We start from the raw sequence: 16863 nt of genomic DNA, 5'->3' as shown, positions 1-16863 counted from the left end.
AAGAAGTGTTCCAACATATGCAAACAGAAATATAAGAGAACAAACAAATGGAATCTGATATATAATAGTACAACAAATGAACATGAGAAACGATATATATATTTTTTTTAATTTTTTATTTTTTAAATAGGTAACATTTCGCGTAAATGTTCCTCTCATATAATATTGGAACAAATTAATTTCCTCACTGCTATATACAATTCCTCTTTCATTTTGAGCATTTTTTTTAATTTATAATTTTTCACTTGTAATTTTTAATATTTAATTTCAATTCATAATTTTCCGTTTTTTTGTTTTTCCATTGCTTCAAATGATTCGAATAAATAAACCCATAAGTATATTTGTTTACATGTAGAATACTTTTTCTCAAAATTAATTGCTTACAACATTTGTACAACGGTCTAAAAACTGTAGTTGCGAAAGATGTTAAACAATTTCACTTTATCGTTGTAATGTTATAAAATAAGATAAAATAAAATAAAAAGAAGTTCAAAATGTCAGCATGTGGGAGGTTCTCTAAATTATCAGCATCAATGAGAAAAATGATCCTTTTAATTTTTTAAAATTTTGAAAAAATGGAAAAAAACAAATTTATGTGGATTTAAGTAAATTGTGTTGAAATTTTAATTCTTTTTTTTTTTTTTTCACTCTTATTAGTATATCAGCAATGGTGAACAAACAAAGTATATATATGTGTTCACAAAAAAATATATAAAAATATATATATATTTTTTTTTGTTCTTTTCTTTCAATTTATACACTCAATGAATTACAAACAGGTCCTTTTCCTTTTTTTTTTTGAGTATTATGGGCTGCATGCAACAAAAAATTAATAAAGCAAAAGGGGGGGGGAAAAAAGAGGAGAAAAGAGGTCCCTCCTACTTTTGATTATTTACAAACAGCTCGTGCATTTACACAGGTTCTTGCTTTTCTGGCCAAAAAAATGAATTTATGTTTTTTTTCTACACCTCACTCCTTTTTTCCATTTTAAAAACATTAATTTGTGTCGCTGAGAGAAAGTATTAAAATATTATCACATGGATTTATTTAAACGTTGATATTTTGTCTAAAACGCTATATTATATTACATGCTCACACTTTACCCTTTTTTTTTTTTTTTGAGCGTAATTTTAATTACGTTTCGAAGTAAAACATACATTAACACATTTTAATTTTAAAGGAATATAATTTTTTTTTTTTGATAGTCTTAAGGTTATGGTTCAAACATCTCCATAAGACAAGATAAAAAATAATAATTTGGTACAAATTTGTTTTGCTCAGTTCATATATAGAATTTGCCACCTTTTCATTATTTTTTCGTCACTTTTTTGTCTTTTTTTCCATCACTTTTTTGTCGTTTTTTCCATCACTTTTTTGTCGTTTTTTCCGTCACTTTTTTGTCGTTTTTTCCGTCACTTTTTTGTCGTTTTTTCTGTCACTTATTTGTCGTTTTTTACGGTTTTTGTTGTTTCTTTTTTGTCTCCTTTTTGTCATTTTTTGACCTCCTTTACCTTTAGATATTTGCTTCATTTTAAGACGGATCACTGTCTCACTGCCTGAATATCCCCCATCTTATGCTCCCCGCGTATTTCCTCTGTTGATATATCTTATTTTATTGTAGCTCCCTTTCACTTGTTCGTTTTTACTTTTCACGTGAAGCTTTTGCCATCTGCTTGTTTGCTATGTGCTGCAAGGGAGGATAAAATATGAAACCCAAAAAAGTTTTCTTGTACTACATTGTTTTAGGCATTTTCAAGTGCTTAACATATGGCAATGTGATAAAAAAAGTGATAAGCATAGGAAATGTGAATATGTGCTCTGTGAATATAAATGCAGATGAACTTGAGGAATGTATTTTAAATAATGAATTTGGCAAGTTATTATTATTTAGTTGTAATTTTAATATGGACATTAGTATTAAAGGACGAGTACTTCCGGAAAACTGTGCTGCTAAGTCATATGTGAATCAGAGCAACCCTAATGAATATTCTCCAGAAACTGATACGTATGAGATTTTTCAAAATGTGTTTGAGTCAAATAATTCAACATTAACTGAATACTTTTCATTTTATAGTACACCTTATTCCAACAAAGATCTTGATATTAGCTGCATATGTTATGGAGAATATAAAAGTCATATTAAACAAATAATGAAAATAAGTTATAAAAAAACAGGAAAGAAAATAAAAGGTTGTGATTTTGGAGATAATATGTTATCTAGAAGAGATTTAACTAATAACGTAGCACTCAATGAAAATTATTCTTGTGTTATACATGCTTACCCAATGGATGTTGTAGGGATAAATTGTTATAAAAAAGAAAGCAACAATAATTATAATGATAATTTAGAATTAATACCAAATAATTGTTTTCATAATGTTTATTATGGGAGTGATATTATATTATCATCCAATAATTTAATACCAAACTCTAGAGTTATTCCAGATCCAGCCACTGATGTAAATTTATCAAAAGCTCATTCATATGTATCTTATATCGTATTCCCAGATGTTATAACAGAAAATATAAAAATTAGTTGTGTTTGTAAAAGAGACAGGTATGTAGGAACTATGTATATATACACAAATAAAGGAAATGGTTTATTATTTGATAATGAAGATGATATAGAACAAATTGAGGAACGAAGAGATTACATGCCAGTGGACGAGGAGATGGCAAATATTGAACCCATGGGACAAAGATACCAAGAAGACGACTCTCAAGATCCTTATGATAATAAAAATAGCATATATTATAATAATAAATGGAATATTTATAAAAGTTTGAGAAATCCAGAAAATGAAAAAAACTATGAAAACGAAGCGAATAAATTAAATAGGAGTGATTCAAAATATAATGCAGATTACTACAACCGAAGCAAGGTACAAAGTAAACAACATGATGATAGTAATAGTAGTAATAATAGTAATAGCATTAATAATAATCAAGCGGAAAAATCATATAATGATAATATTTATGATAAGTATAATGTAGGAGATAGTTTAAATGGAGATCCACGACGAAGAAAGAAAAGAACTTTTTGGCAAAATCTATTTGGATTATCTTCTTCTCAGTTCGAGTCGTTCAGCTCTTTGGTAGTTATATTATTCCTACTGATTCATACATAATCTTTCTGATTAGGTGGTTACATGTGAACATATATATATATATATATAGATATAGATATATGTACATGCGCACACAAATATATATAAGCAATATATGTGATCTCATATTTATTTTTTTTTTAACACATATATGGAATTAAATACATACTTCAACAGTTATGCACGAACTGTTTCTCCTATTACGACTAGGCACATGGGGGTAAATCCATTTTTTATTTATATCATTCGGACATAGAAGTGCAGACGCAGATACGCAAATCCGTATACACACTCAAGTTTTTATACCTACACGTTTGTTTTACTCAATTTTACCTCATTGTACTTTATTTAACCTTTTTCATTTTAATACATTTTTACAGTTTCAAGCTTCTACAATGATATATTTTTTTTAATGCAAAAATGTGCTACAATCATTTTTTAACTTTTCACATGTGCCATTTTATTAAGTACTTCTATATATATGATACACTTTTGCTTAATGCATGTATACAAAAGTGTGCTGTATTTTATTGATATGGCCAATGATATATATAAAAAAAAAAAAAAAAAAACAGAAACAGACACAGACACAGACACAATACAGACTTTTTCTTTTTTGTGTGTTTAAATTTTTTCTAACATATAGTTTTTACTTTTTGTGTCCAAGTCACTAATTTACACAATTCAACATTTTAATCTGTTGTAAACAAAACAGTTTGTTTCTTCTAATTTCTCTTTCATCCATTTTAAACATGAACTCAACATTTTGATGAAAGTCAAAAAAAATGAACTAAATGAAAACTGCACATAAGTACTGTTAAGGCAAAAATACGAGGAATTCACAAAAATGGCAGAATGTGAAAATTTTTAAAGTGTGGATTTTATCAAAAAGTGTAATCACCTTTAAGGCCTACTCTCTTTTGTTTTGTTATTTTTTGTTTTGTTATTTTTTGTTTTGTCATTTTTTGTTTTGTCATTTTTTGTTTTGTCATTTTTTGTTTTGTCATTTTTTGTTTTGTCATTTTTTGTTTTGTCATTTTTTGTTTTGTTATTTTTTGTTTTGTTTTGTTTTATTTTATTTTTTTTCTCATTTCCACTTCTCTCATATGTTCATAATTATATGAATAGGTCATGCATTTAAAAAAAAAATCGAAAAAAAAAAAATCACATAATTAAAAAAAAAAAAAATGCAATGAAATACAAAATTTATAAGAGGATAGTGGTTGTAATATGAAGGATTTTTTACAAAGTGTAACGTCAATAAAATTGTTTGTTAAATATTATTTAAAGGCGAATTTTTACAATTTTAAGGTATTATTAATTTTGGAAAATGAAGTTAAAAAAAAAAAAAAAAAAACACTAAGGATAAGCAATATTGAGCTAGTACATTTGAGATTAAATCTATATATATATGTGTAAAGGAGTAAATAAAAAATTATTTATATAATATATATATAATGTATACATATATATATATGTATACTCTTGGTTGCATGCTTTAAAAAAAATATTGTTCCTCTATAAATTTTAATTTATTTTTCTTAAAATATTTTATATATGCATGCTATATTTTTAAAATAATTCAAAGAAAAAATGAAATTTCGTCATATGTCATATTGATTGAAGTACTTTAAATATAAAAAAAATATACAAGATGCATAAAATGTATGAAATGAGTAAGATTTGAAAAATGTCTGAAATATTATTTTGCAGTTGAAGTTTATGAAAAATTGCTGTAATACAAGTTCTTTGATTAACTACAAAAGTCTACGCCCGTTTGAAACATCCTGACCAATAAAAGTGTACGGCGCGAAAAAAAAGAGGGAAAAAGAATATGCAAATGTACATATGTGTACGCACATATATATACATTTATATATAAATAAATAAATATATATATATATATATATATATATATATATATATATATATAATATATATGCATGTTTACGTATACGCATGCTCATGCTAATGATTTTTTTTTTTTTTTCTTCTTTTTCACATTTGGTTTCACTTCATTTAAAAATTTGAAAGTGGCAAGAGCCTTTTCTTCAACAGCTCATTTTTATTATGTTTCGGTATGATATTGTACAATATACAATGCACAAAATTAACGCATGTTTTCCAGTTATAAAAAATTTGTTTTTATTCATTCTCCTTTATTATTTTTTTTCGTTTTTTGTTTTGTTTTCTTTTTTTTGTTTTAAGATGAGGAAAATATTTTATTCTTTGTTGGTTCTTATGTACATATATCTCTATCTATATTCGCCCGTTTATATGTTATATTTGAAAGAACTGGAGGTAGGTAATTATTACATATGTAATTTAAAAGATTTTCCAAAAGAATTTTGCACAGTTGATTATGATGATAAAAAAATAATAAAATTCCTTTGTCCAAACTACAACACTAGGAACAAGCAGACATATAATTCGAGTTACTGTTTTAAGTACTTGGGGATAAAAGACAGACTTATTATTGATAATAAACAAGAACAAATTTATGACACCTTGCCTGGAATTATATTAGAAAATTACAATATATTCGAAAGGTACAACTTGGGTATATATGCACCACCTATCATAAAAGAAGATGTAACAATTGTATGCATTTGCGATAGTTCAAAGGAGAATAAAGGGATAACACCTTATCTTAAAATAAACATTAAAAAATCAAATAGTAGTAATAATAATAATAGTAATTCGAATGAAAATTTTATTAAGGGATGTGATTTTGGCAATAATAGAGGGAAACATCAATTCCTATCAAAACCAATTTCGAAGGATGAATCATTCCTTTGTGAAATGGATGTTTACCCAGAAGACATTATTGGGATTAACTGTAATAATTATACAATTAAAGAAAGTAAATACGGGCAGTTAGATCCCCTTAACTGTTTTGCTACTGTATCATTTTCTATGTACACATTAAATTATATAAGGATGAGTATAAACAATCTACTACCTGAGGCTAAGTATTATCCTGAACTTTCATCTTTTCCCCGAGACAAGAATTTTCTAAAGTTTTCCACAACTTCTTATTTATGGGTTCCTAAAAATATATCTCGCGATTTTCTGTTTACCTGTTCTTGTGTTTATTCCAATTGGAAAGGAGTTGCCATGTTTTACGTTCGAACGGCAAAGGACATGTGATGAGAAGATGGCATGACGAGAATATTGTATGAAGCGATATTGAGAAGAAGGGGAAAAAAAAATATTATTCATTTCTCCCAAATTTTTTAAAATTGCAAATAAGAAGTTCATACATTTTCTTTTGCTTTTGGCTTTATTTTTCCTTTTTTCCTTGTTTTTTTTTTTTTTTTTTTTGTTGTATCTAAAATATTGATTTATTCTCAATGCATAAAATTAAAAGAATGAATATGCTTTATATTCCATGGTTTGTGATTCATGTGTTGCGTTCTACGTTCCACAATTTTTAATTAAAAAATTTATTTTAGATCTTTTATTATTTTGTTTTATTATAATATTTTTTTTTTTTTTTGCCCTTTTTAAATTAAAAACAAATAAAAAATAGAGTAAATATATTATTAAGCAAAATTTTCAAACATGTATATTTTATTATATAATTTATCCCCCACAGTACCACCATCCGTTTATTTTTACTCAAATGACCGTTGTTCACTGTTACATATAATTAAACTAAAAACAAAAAAAATATATAAATAACAATGATATGCACAAACATTTACACACACACTATTCTTACTCAGTTCGCTATTGTTTTATTTTTTTATTAAAGCTGCACTCTTCAACATATTTTTGGACTTACTACACTTCAATGTATTATTTTCATTATGATTTGAAATTAGCTTAATGTAGGAAAAATTATTTAATTATATTGTTTAACATAAACAATACTCTTACAAAATACAATATATATTAGGCATCTTCTTTCTGTTTAACTTTTGTCATATTTTTTTTTTTTTTTTTATTGAAAAGATACATTGTATTAATTTAAAAATAAAAACAATACAATAATGTATTGTATTGGTATAATGATTGAAGCAATAAATACAATCATCATTAACACTTAATAAGCACATACCTTTGTTTCTATTTTATTTATATGATGAGATCTTTCAAATATGCTTAAGAGAAAGAAAGAAATATTAGCTCTGTTCTTTATTAGCTCTTTTTTTTTTTTCTTCTCTTTGCTTTCCTTCATTTTTCCATGTGTTTATATTCTTAAAGTTTTTCATTTTGTTTCCCTAATTCTTTTGCTCTCTTTTTTTTTTTTTTTTCTTTAGTGTGCCATTTATTTCATATAATGTGATAAATACACGTATTAATTCATACATACTATTTTATACACATACGATAGGTGTATATGTGTTCATATATTATTTTTTTTTTTTTTTGTTCTTTCAATGAAGTGCCAGTGGGTCAGGATAATAACTAGGTTAGTTTTTTTGAAAAAAGGTAGTACTATTTCTTTTTACATATAATTTATGTTTTAATTTTATTTGATTATACGAATGGATGCGTATCTTAGTATTTCTCAATAATTTAAAAAAAAATATAATACACCAAAATAAGGTAAAATAAAGCAAAATATACAGAATGAAGCAAAATAAACAAAATAAACCAAATAAAGCAAAACAGAGCAAAACAAAGCAAAGTAAAACAAAAATAATATTAAAAAAAGTATAACGAAACAAAAAAAACATCACAGTGGAATGCTGATTTAGCCGTATGACAAAAAGGGATAAACAGAAAAAAAAAAAAAAAAATAAATAATTTGTGGAGTTGTTATTAATTTTTTATATATTATTATATATATGCATACTACTAAATCTTTTTATGTTTTGAATGGATATGATTATGTAATACTTTGAAAAAAAAAAAAAAAAATTGAAATGTTATTTTGTTTAATGATAAAAATAAAAATTGTTTATCTTCTTTCTTTTAGTTTGTTCATAAATGTGCGGAAATGAAATGTTAGCTACAAGTATCTATCTATCTATATATATGTATATATATATATATATATATATGTAAACGTAAATGTAAATGTGAATGTGAATATAAATGAATGTAAATAAAGATGTAAATTAAAAAAATAAGTGAATGATTAAACGAATGAGTAAATAAACTCAAATAACTGTGCACGAATAAACGAGCAGTAATTGATGAAATATAAATAAATATATATATATAAAAAGAGAAGTCAAAAACTAAGGGGAACAATATATTTTTTTCCTTTATCATTTTAAGAAGAGTGTTTTCATAAATATACATATATATATATATGTTTGTTTGTATTGCGTATATATTTATAAAATAGCATTAACCTTTTTTTATAATCTTTTTTTTAAATGTTTATACACACATCTTTAAGGAGGTGGCTAATTTCAATTGACATATCATAACCACTATGGTAGATAAAGATAAATATAATAAGAAAAAAAATATGTATAAAAATGTATTATTTATAGTATAACGAATTATATTTAGTATGATAACGTTTTATAGACCTATGATGCACAATTTTCTGAAGTTACGATATACATATTTGTATGTATATATATATATATATATATATATATGTACATGCTCTTCATATGTTTCTTCCCACTTTTCGTAGAAAATAAATTTTCCCAAGTCGAAGGATGGCAATTCTAAAATAAAGAATTCCAAAAAGTAAGAAATAAAAAAAAAAAAAAAAAAAGATTACATAAATTTTGGAACCACTTAATTTTTTTCTTTAAATTATTATGTATAAACTTTGTGTACCTATATTTATTATTAATATTTTGACTTGATGACGTTAAATAATTTTTTTTTGGTTTTATCCATAATCATCATATGCATATGTGCTTATATATATATACAATAAGAAACATACAGACATAAGTTGTCTGACATATATATATGGGTATGTGTGTGCATCTACCTGTATATTAGCGTTTCTATATATATGTATAAATTTACGCAAGACCCATACTAACCGGATACATATAATTTTATCTTTGTTAGGCGTAGCATAGAAAAAATAAATTCCCCTGCTAAAGTGATAAGCGATAAAACAAAAAAAACAAAAAAAATTCATCAAAAAAATGGAAGAATTAGAAGAGGGATAAACAAAATTATTATCTTTTCCTCGTAGCTATAACTAACACTTTATTTTTTTCAGTTTTTCTATGCAATTTTTTTTATTTTCCATTTTTAGATTGCAAAAACAGATCTTGATTCTTCAGAGCCGAACGAAAAAGACAGTATAAGTTGTAGAAAAAGAAAAAAAAATTAACCCAAAATATGCATTTTTAAGTGATAATGTAATGTACACACACATATGTATATGTATATGTATATGCATATGCATATGTATGTATATGTATGCACATGAATTATATGTATTTACTTTACCATTTTAAAACAAAAAATTTAGGTAAAAAAAAAATCGAATTATTCGAAAATTGTTCGTTCCATAAGGAAGGTGAAACGAGTAAAAATGGAAAAGAAGTAACTGAAGATAAACTAAATGATAATTATGAGAATGAAAGTATAACCCCACAAGAACTTACAGAGGAAGATAAGGAATACGTAACATCAACAGTAGATAAACAAAACTCTAGAATTAAAAAGAAAAAGAAATTTAAAGCAAATGCAAGAAATAGTTTTGCTGAAGAAACTAAAAAAATAATTAAAAAGAAATATATTGAAAAGGAAAAAAGTAAAACAGAAAAAGATACACAGAAAAAAAAAGAAATTCTTAAAAAATCGAAGGATGGCAAGCTAAGAAACATGCATGTAAAATTGGTTGGAAATAAAAATGACAATAATGTGAATTCTGTACAGGAAGAAGAGGAAGAGAAAGGGGAAGAAGTTGAAGAAGTAGATGAAGAAGTAGACGAAGAAGCAGAAGATGAAGAGGTGGATGAAGCAGATGAAGATGAAGAGGTGGATGAAGAAGATGAAGATGAAGAGGTGGATGAAGAAGATGAAGATGAAGAGGTGGATGAAGAAAAAGAAGTAGATGAAGGGGTGGATGAAGAAAAAGAAGTAGATGAAGACGAGGAGGAACAAGTAGACGAAAACGAAGAAGAAGAGGTAGAAATAGAGGTAGAAGAATGCGTGGAAGATGATGAAGAGGAGGAAGTAGAACAAGAAGACGAAGGGGGAGAAGCAGTAGTAGAAGAAGTAGAAGAAGAAGCAGAGGAGGAAGAAGAGGAAGAAATAGAGAAAAAAGTGGACAAAGAAGTAGACGAAGAAGTAGGAGAGGATGACGGAGATGAAGAAAAAGGGAAAGAAAGTGAAGAAGACAAAGCTGTTAAATATTTTGTAGAAAAAAAGTATGGAAATGGAGAAGAAGAAGAGGATGAACATGAGAAAAAGGGTATTAGAAAATTTGTTGAAATGAAAGAGTGCTCAGTACAAGGAAATGATGATAACGAAAAATCCGGTAATGATGACGATAGTATAGTATATGGCGAAGGAAATTTTGACAAGGGAACGGATCAAAGCAGCGTGAATAAAAATCAAAAGAGGTTACTTTAAAAAGTAGTGTTTAATTTGGTTGAAAATTCACATTTACATGCGCATGTACGTGTGCATACATATACGTATATATATGTATATATAAACATTTGCACATCATAATTACAATATTTTTTTTTTTTTTTTACAGCGACAACGAGAGTGGGGTTAGTGAATGCAGTGATATTAAAAAAAATGATCGCTTGTTTGCATCAATGGTAATTAAAAGAAAAAAAAAAAATGGCATGCGTGGACGCATGATATATATGTAAGATACGTCAGCTAGGTTAAGGAAACAAAGCAAAAGACATGAATAAATTTCATCTTCCTTTTTTTCAGAATGATTACAATTCACCCAATAAAATGTTCAACGAACACGTAGGAAAATTAAACATTTTTGGAAACGTAAATATAGATGTAGAGAAGCTAAGAAAAAGCTTAAATAAAAATAAAAGTGTTATTGATGAAAAGAAGGTGAAAATGACAGAATCGGAAAACCCATTTGGTATGCATATATAAACATTTATACATACGGATATGTATATTTATACATATGTGCATACATGCGTACATATATATATATGTATGCCTACGTACGTACAAACTTATATGTGCGCATGTACTTGTGCATGTGTATACGTATTTTCTCTTTCCTAAATTATACAGAGAACGAAGAGGTGTTATACTCGGAGAGCAGCATAAAAATTAGCAAATTTATAAAGAAGAACGAAAAATATGACTGGGCAGGTTACTTACCAGTAAAAATACAAATAATGAAAAACACAGAAAATAAGAAATTCAGGATTTTATGTTTTCAAAAGGGGAGTGGTAGATTATTTTTAAACACAGATATTTTTGAAGGGTTCAAAATTATACCATCAAAAAGTATGTCTGCCTTGTTTAGTGGAAGGGACATATGTAAGAATTAGAAAAAGGGGGAAAAACACAAAGACACAAGTTATTATACACATTTATATGCGTATTTTATATGTACATTTATTTTTGCCCACTTTTTGATCCCTCAGGCGACGAGAAAAAACTAAATCAGTACATTGTAACATTTATGAGTAGCACCTCAAGGGACGAGTTTGTTAAGAAGATAAACAGTATTACAGAAAAAAATTAAAAAGAGAAGCGAAAAAGTGAAAAATGCAGAAATGAAAACTTGAGAATGTTTGCACATATGTATATAAGTATATTTTAATTTATTCTGTAAAATATTTTTTTTTTTTTTTTTATTTTTTTTCCACCCACCTTTCCTGCTTTTTATGATTTAATTTTTATTTTTTCAGAAAAAGAAAAAAAATTATTTATAACTTGAACTTTCTTCCAATTTTATTTTTTCGATATATATATGATTTCGTTTTAAAGTTATTTATTTTAATTTTTAGGTATTCTTAATGTGTACGCATTATACATGTATATATATACGTATATTTAATAATATATATATATATAAAGATAGATTACAGATATATATATTATATATATAGATATATATATATATATATATGCATATGTATGCACCCGTACACATAACTTTTGTAGCATTTTTTATTCATGCCTTTGCCCTTTTTTGTGACTTAATTTTAAAACATTTTTGAAATTTTTTAAAAGAGTAAACATATATATTTCTCTTTAAAGTTTATTATCCCATAAGTGTTAATTATTACGTAAAAGTAGAAACAGCTTGAAAAAAAAAGAAAAAACAACATAAAAATTGAAACACGGCTTTAATTTGTAATCACAGAACAAAATAAAAGAGGAAGAGTAAAATAATCCCCTACATGTATCTTTTAAAATAAGATTATTTTTAAAAAGTTTTTCTAAATTTGTTAATTACCATTTGGGAATCAGGAAACATAGGAAGGCTAACTCAAATACGGCATTTGTGTAAACTAAGCTCTTGTACTCCACTCTAGCTTTTTTATGAAGAGTGCGTTATATTTTTATTTTATTTTATATTTTTGTAGCTACTAAAGATATGTGATATGCTAATTTTGTCAAATAATTTTTCCCACAATTCAAATATAAGTTAAAAGAACTAATATAACTATTTGAGGAATAAAAGCCCTTTTTTTTTTTTTTTTTTTTCTTTAAAAGAAAAGACGTAAAATGGGGAGATATACATATATAGTGAGACCAATTACCACAATTAGAAGAAGTGAAGGTTATACGAAAACATCTGAACAGGGCATTTCTTTAACAGATGAAAATTTGAAGAAATCATTTGAAAAAATATCAACAGGCACCCCACCAAGAGCAAAAATTAATAATATTTTAAATTTTTTAGTAAACTCCAAAATGCTAAATTCTAACTGGTCAAAACTTGAAATAATTGATGAATTATACAGAAGAAAAGTTGATAAAAAACTCTCTTTTCATTTAAATGTGTTATATGGATTGGGGTCTAAAGGAATACACTTAAATAAAAAAGGAATTATTTCTCCTATACTATTCTTGCCCTTATTAGACTACCATCAATTTCAGTGCATTGTGCAGGTGTATTCGTTGCTTCTATAAATAAATATATATATGTGTATATATATATATATATATACACAGCCATGAGCGATAAGATATATAAGAGGCAAAGAAAAATTGGGAAACATTTCGCTGAATTTTGTGTAATTTGTGTAAATATAAAATAATGAAGTTTTGCTTTTCATTTTGACAATTTTTCACGTTACTAATCGCCTTTTCTTTTTTTTTCTTTTTTTTATTTTTTGCTAGATAATGAAAATAGCTGACAAGGAGAAACAACTTGGAGTACACGAACAAAATGAATTCATTGAAAATTTCTTTAAAAAATAAAAATTGTTTTTTGTAAGAGCTAAAATGATAAGAAGAACTTGATGACAGTTCACCCATTTTTTGTACGTTATTCATATTTACATGCAAGTATGATTGTATATATGTATATGCATATATGTGTTTTCCATTTAAGGAAAATTTAACTAACTGCTAATCTTTTAAATGTGCAAATGTAGTACACGTCAAATTTTTCCTTTTATCTGTTTGTTCAAATGTAAAAAAGTTTCTGTGACAGAATAAAAAGAAAAACATATAAAAATCGAAATGCTCTTAAGTAAAGAGCACATTTTTTTTTCAAGTGCATTTCACTGTTATGTTTATTAGTAACATAAAGGATGCTGTATCATATTTTATCATGTGTATTCCATATGCAGTCGTTATGCATGTGCATACACTTGTACACACTGAGTATTTAGAATCATGTATGAGCACACTAGAGAAAGAGGAACAGTGTTGTGCGAATATGAATATATAAGTATGTATATATATATTTATATATACGCATATTCTAATTTGACTGTGTTACCTGTTCTAATGATCTTATCTGCAATATCAAAATCATTATGAAGAAAAAAAAATAAATAAAGTAACATGAAATAAAGTAGAACGAAATAAAATAAAATAAAATGAAATGAAATTCATATATTAGAAAAATGTAAAGAGGTTATACGCTAAAAATGACAGTTCCCTTGTAATATTTTGGAAAACAAATGTAAAAATTATTTTTTGCATGCGTTAAATATATATTTATATATTTAAAAATTTGTGTACATATGTATGTATTTATATTTTGACCAAAATATTCTTTATGTGTTTATGCTGAAACATTTCACAAGGTCCTTTTTTCAGTGGCCACTAATAACAAAGCTAATGTTACAAAAAAATGATATAGGCTTTTAATATTTTATATCAAAGACGTGTTAGTCATACTTTGTTTATTATTATAAGAAAGTTCTTTTTTGGAATTTTTAACAAATAAAAAAAAAAAAAAAAAAAAAAAAAATGGAAAATGAAAAGAAAAGGAAAAAGAAAAAGAAAAAGAAAAAGAAAACGGCATAATGGGTAGTGACTAATATGTAAGGTATACCAATGAAAAAGAACTGGCTTTTCCTTAATTTTTACTATTCTGCCTTTTATGTAGTTTATTTTTACTTATTTCGGTGAAAAAGTGTGGATTTATCTTGAACTTTTCAGAATATTATATTTTTACAGAAATATTGGTACGAATAGTTGGCATAAGCATAATTCATTGTTTTATTACTTTATAATGTTTCCCCCCTTTCCCATCCCCTGGTTTATTACAATTTCTTAAAAATTAGGAATATGCACCTGTTGCATAATCTAAATTTTCTTGAAGTCTTAAATTTACATCGAGTTTACAACTACGTATGACAAATTTTTTTTTTTATGCCTTCCAATTTGAACTTGTAATATTTATTTGTCAAATGAAAACTTAACAGTAGGACACTAAAAAAAAAAAAAAAAAAAGAGGAAGAAAAAGAAAAAGAACAAGAACAAAGAATTTAAATTTAAAATTAATTTAATATAATTTAATTTAATTTTTTTATTTTTATTTTTATTTTTATAAAAATCTCATATCGTTTTAAACAGTTGAAATAGAAATATGTGGAATAGAGATAAACATTTTTTTTTTTTTTTTTAACCTTACGATATAGTACTTATTTCTACAATTTTAGATCTCGGCATTTGTACACAACCATTGAAAGCATTACAGTGTGTATATATATTTGTATTCATTTTTTTTTTTTTTTTGTTGTTTTTGTTTTTTTGTCATTGGTATGCTTATATGCAGTACTAGTACACAGTGAGTACTTCCTTTTTAAATTAAAAATTGCCTTGTGCTTACATAAACGTAAATTTTGTGGATATTTATGTATGTATGTATGTATGAACGTAAGTATATACGTATGTAGGTTTATATTTATGTGTGTGTATGTATATGTATTCTACTATATTCCACTTAAATTACACTTATTTTTTTCTTTTCCCCTTCGTCAATTTTATTACTAATTTCTATAGTTAGAAAAATGTGGTTATTAGTGCGAAAAATTCAGAACATTTTATCTCTCTTAAAAAGTAGTATGTATGTAGGTATGTATATATATATATATATATGTTATAAGAAATAATGAATGAAATAATTAAATATATATGTACATAATACAGTGTTTTACCTGAATTTTTTTTCAAGTACATCATAGGATGTAGAATACATACTGATTAATTTTTCTTCACCTCTCCATAATTATTATTGTGATTTTTTCAAATTTTTTAATGGTATACATGTCTCATTTTTTCTTTTTTTTAACCATTAAATAGAACCATTTATTATACGTTTTTCAAAAAAAAAAAAAAAAAGCGCAGCTTTTCAAAGGTCGCAGTTTTTAATTTTATTAGAAAATAATATTTACATATTTTTATTGCCATAGAGATATGCTTATCTAAATAATAAAAATTTGAGAAAAAAAAAAAAAAAAGAAAGTGAATCTAAAAATAATTAGTATTTTACCTGTTGAAAAATAATGCATCTAAGTTAAGAATTAAAGGCACGAAATAAACGGAGAAATTAATAAATGAAGAGACCTGTTGAGTAGATGTTATGATTTGACAGTAGTATTTGCGTTTATTCAATATTTAGTTTTTTGCAAAAATAAAAAGGCGTAAAAGACAAGTACGTTTATGAATACATGTAAGTATGAATACATGTGAGTATGAATACATGTGAGTATGAATACATGTGAGTATGAATACATGTGAGTATGAATACATGTGAGTATGAATACATATACGTATTAATAACCATAATGCACTAAAAATTTTTGCACCTCTACATTTGTTATTATATTTGTTTTTTGTTACACATGAAGAATTTATGTTCTCTTTTTTCCTTACATTAATAGTAGTGTAATTTAGTGCATTTTTCTACTTTCTATTTAGGCAACTATATTTAAGATGCTCTTTTTTTTTCTGCTTATTAAAGCGGTTATAAATTTTAGTTTATTAATTATACGATTTTACACGTATATATTCTTAGAATTTGTCATATTTGTTACGCGCAAAAAAAGTATGTACACCTTTTCTTTTTTTTTTTTTTTGTTTTTTATTGTTCTATCTGAAAAGTTAGCCTTCTACTAGTTAATTGTTAACACGGTTTGTAGTATATTCAATTAATTAATCACCTTAATTCGTTCTCTCGTTCGTTCTCTCGTTCGTTCGCTCGTTCGTTCGCTCGTTCGTTCGCTCGTTCGTTCGCTCGTTCGTTCGCTCGTTCGTTCGCTCGTTTGTTCACTCGTTCATTTATTCCTTTTTTTGTTTTCTTGCTTTTTCATCTTTTACTCTGTTCTCTCCCTTACCTTTATGTCCCTTTGTTTCCACATTCCTTGCGCTATGTTATTTGCTATTTTACTGTATTTTATTAAGTGATATC

The 16863-nt window shown here is 25.8% G+C and overlaps 4 protein-coding genes across 4 annotated transcripts; all 4 read left to right on the top strand.

The window, feature by feature from the left end:
* Positions 1–1706: 1706 nt before the first annotated feature.
* On the top strand, positions 1707–3128 carry P52 (6-cysteine protein, putative; the record flags this gene model as incomplete). Its single annotated transcript, XM_029008771.1, has 1 exon — positions 1707–3128. The coding sequence occupies one exon, from the start codon at positions 1707–1709 to the stop codon at positions 3126–3128; it is 1422 nt and encodes a 473-aa protein (XP_028859365.1).
* A 2079-nt stretch (positions 3129–5207) lies between these two features.
* Positions 5208–6257, top strand: P36 (6-cysteine protein; the record flags this gene model as incomplete). Its single annotated transcript, XM_029008770.1, has 1 exon — positions 5208–6257. One exon carries the CDS (start codon positions 5208–5210, stop codon positions 6255–6257), a length of 1050 nt encoding a protein of 349 aa, XP_028859364.1.
* A 2242-nt stretch (positions 6258–8499) lies between these two features.
* On the top strand, positions 8500–11727 carry PmUG01_03014300 (conserved Plasmodium protein, unknown function; the record flags this gene model as incomplete). The annotated part of the gene is made up of 9 exons (XM_029008769.1): positions 8500–8502; positions 8710–8765; positions 8973–9000; positions 9295–9346; positions 9514–10612; positions 10753–10819; positions 10941–11106; positions 11268–11519; positions 11627–11727. 9 exons carry the CDS (start codon positions 8500–8502, stop codon positions 11725–11727), a joined length of 1824 nt encoding a protein of 607 aa, XP_028859363.1.
* A 989-nt stretch (positions 11728–12716) lies between these two features.
* PmUG01_03014200 (conserved Plasmodium protein, unknown function) lies at positions 12717–13415 on the top strand (the record flags this gene model as incomplete). Its single annotated transcript, XM_029008768.1, has 2 exons — positions 12717–13103; positions 13335–13415. 2 exons carry the CDS (start codon positions 12717–12719, stop codon positions 13413–13415), a joined length of 468 nt encoding a protein of 155 aa, XP_028859362.1.
* Between the last annotated feature and the right edge of the window lie 3448 nt (positions 13416–16863).

This window comes from Plasmodium malariae, assembly GCF_900090045.1.
Source record: "Plasmodium malariae genome assembly, chromosome: 3".
In the NCBI taxonomy this organism is placed as follows: Eukaryota; Apicomplexa; class Aconoidasida; order Haemosporida; family Plasmodiidae; genus Plasmodium; species Plasmodium malariae.
The sequence above is the reverse complement of the archived record's forward strand: the minus strand, read 5'-3'. Positions and strand labels throughout refer to the sequence as shown.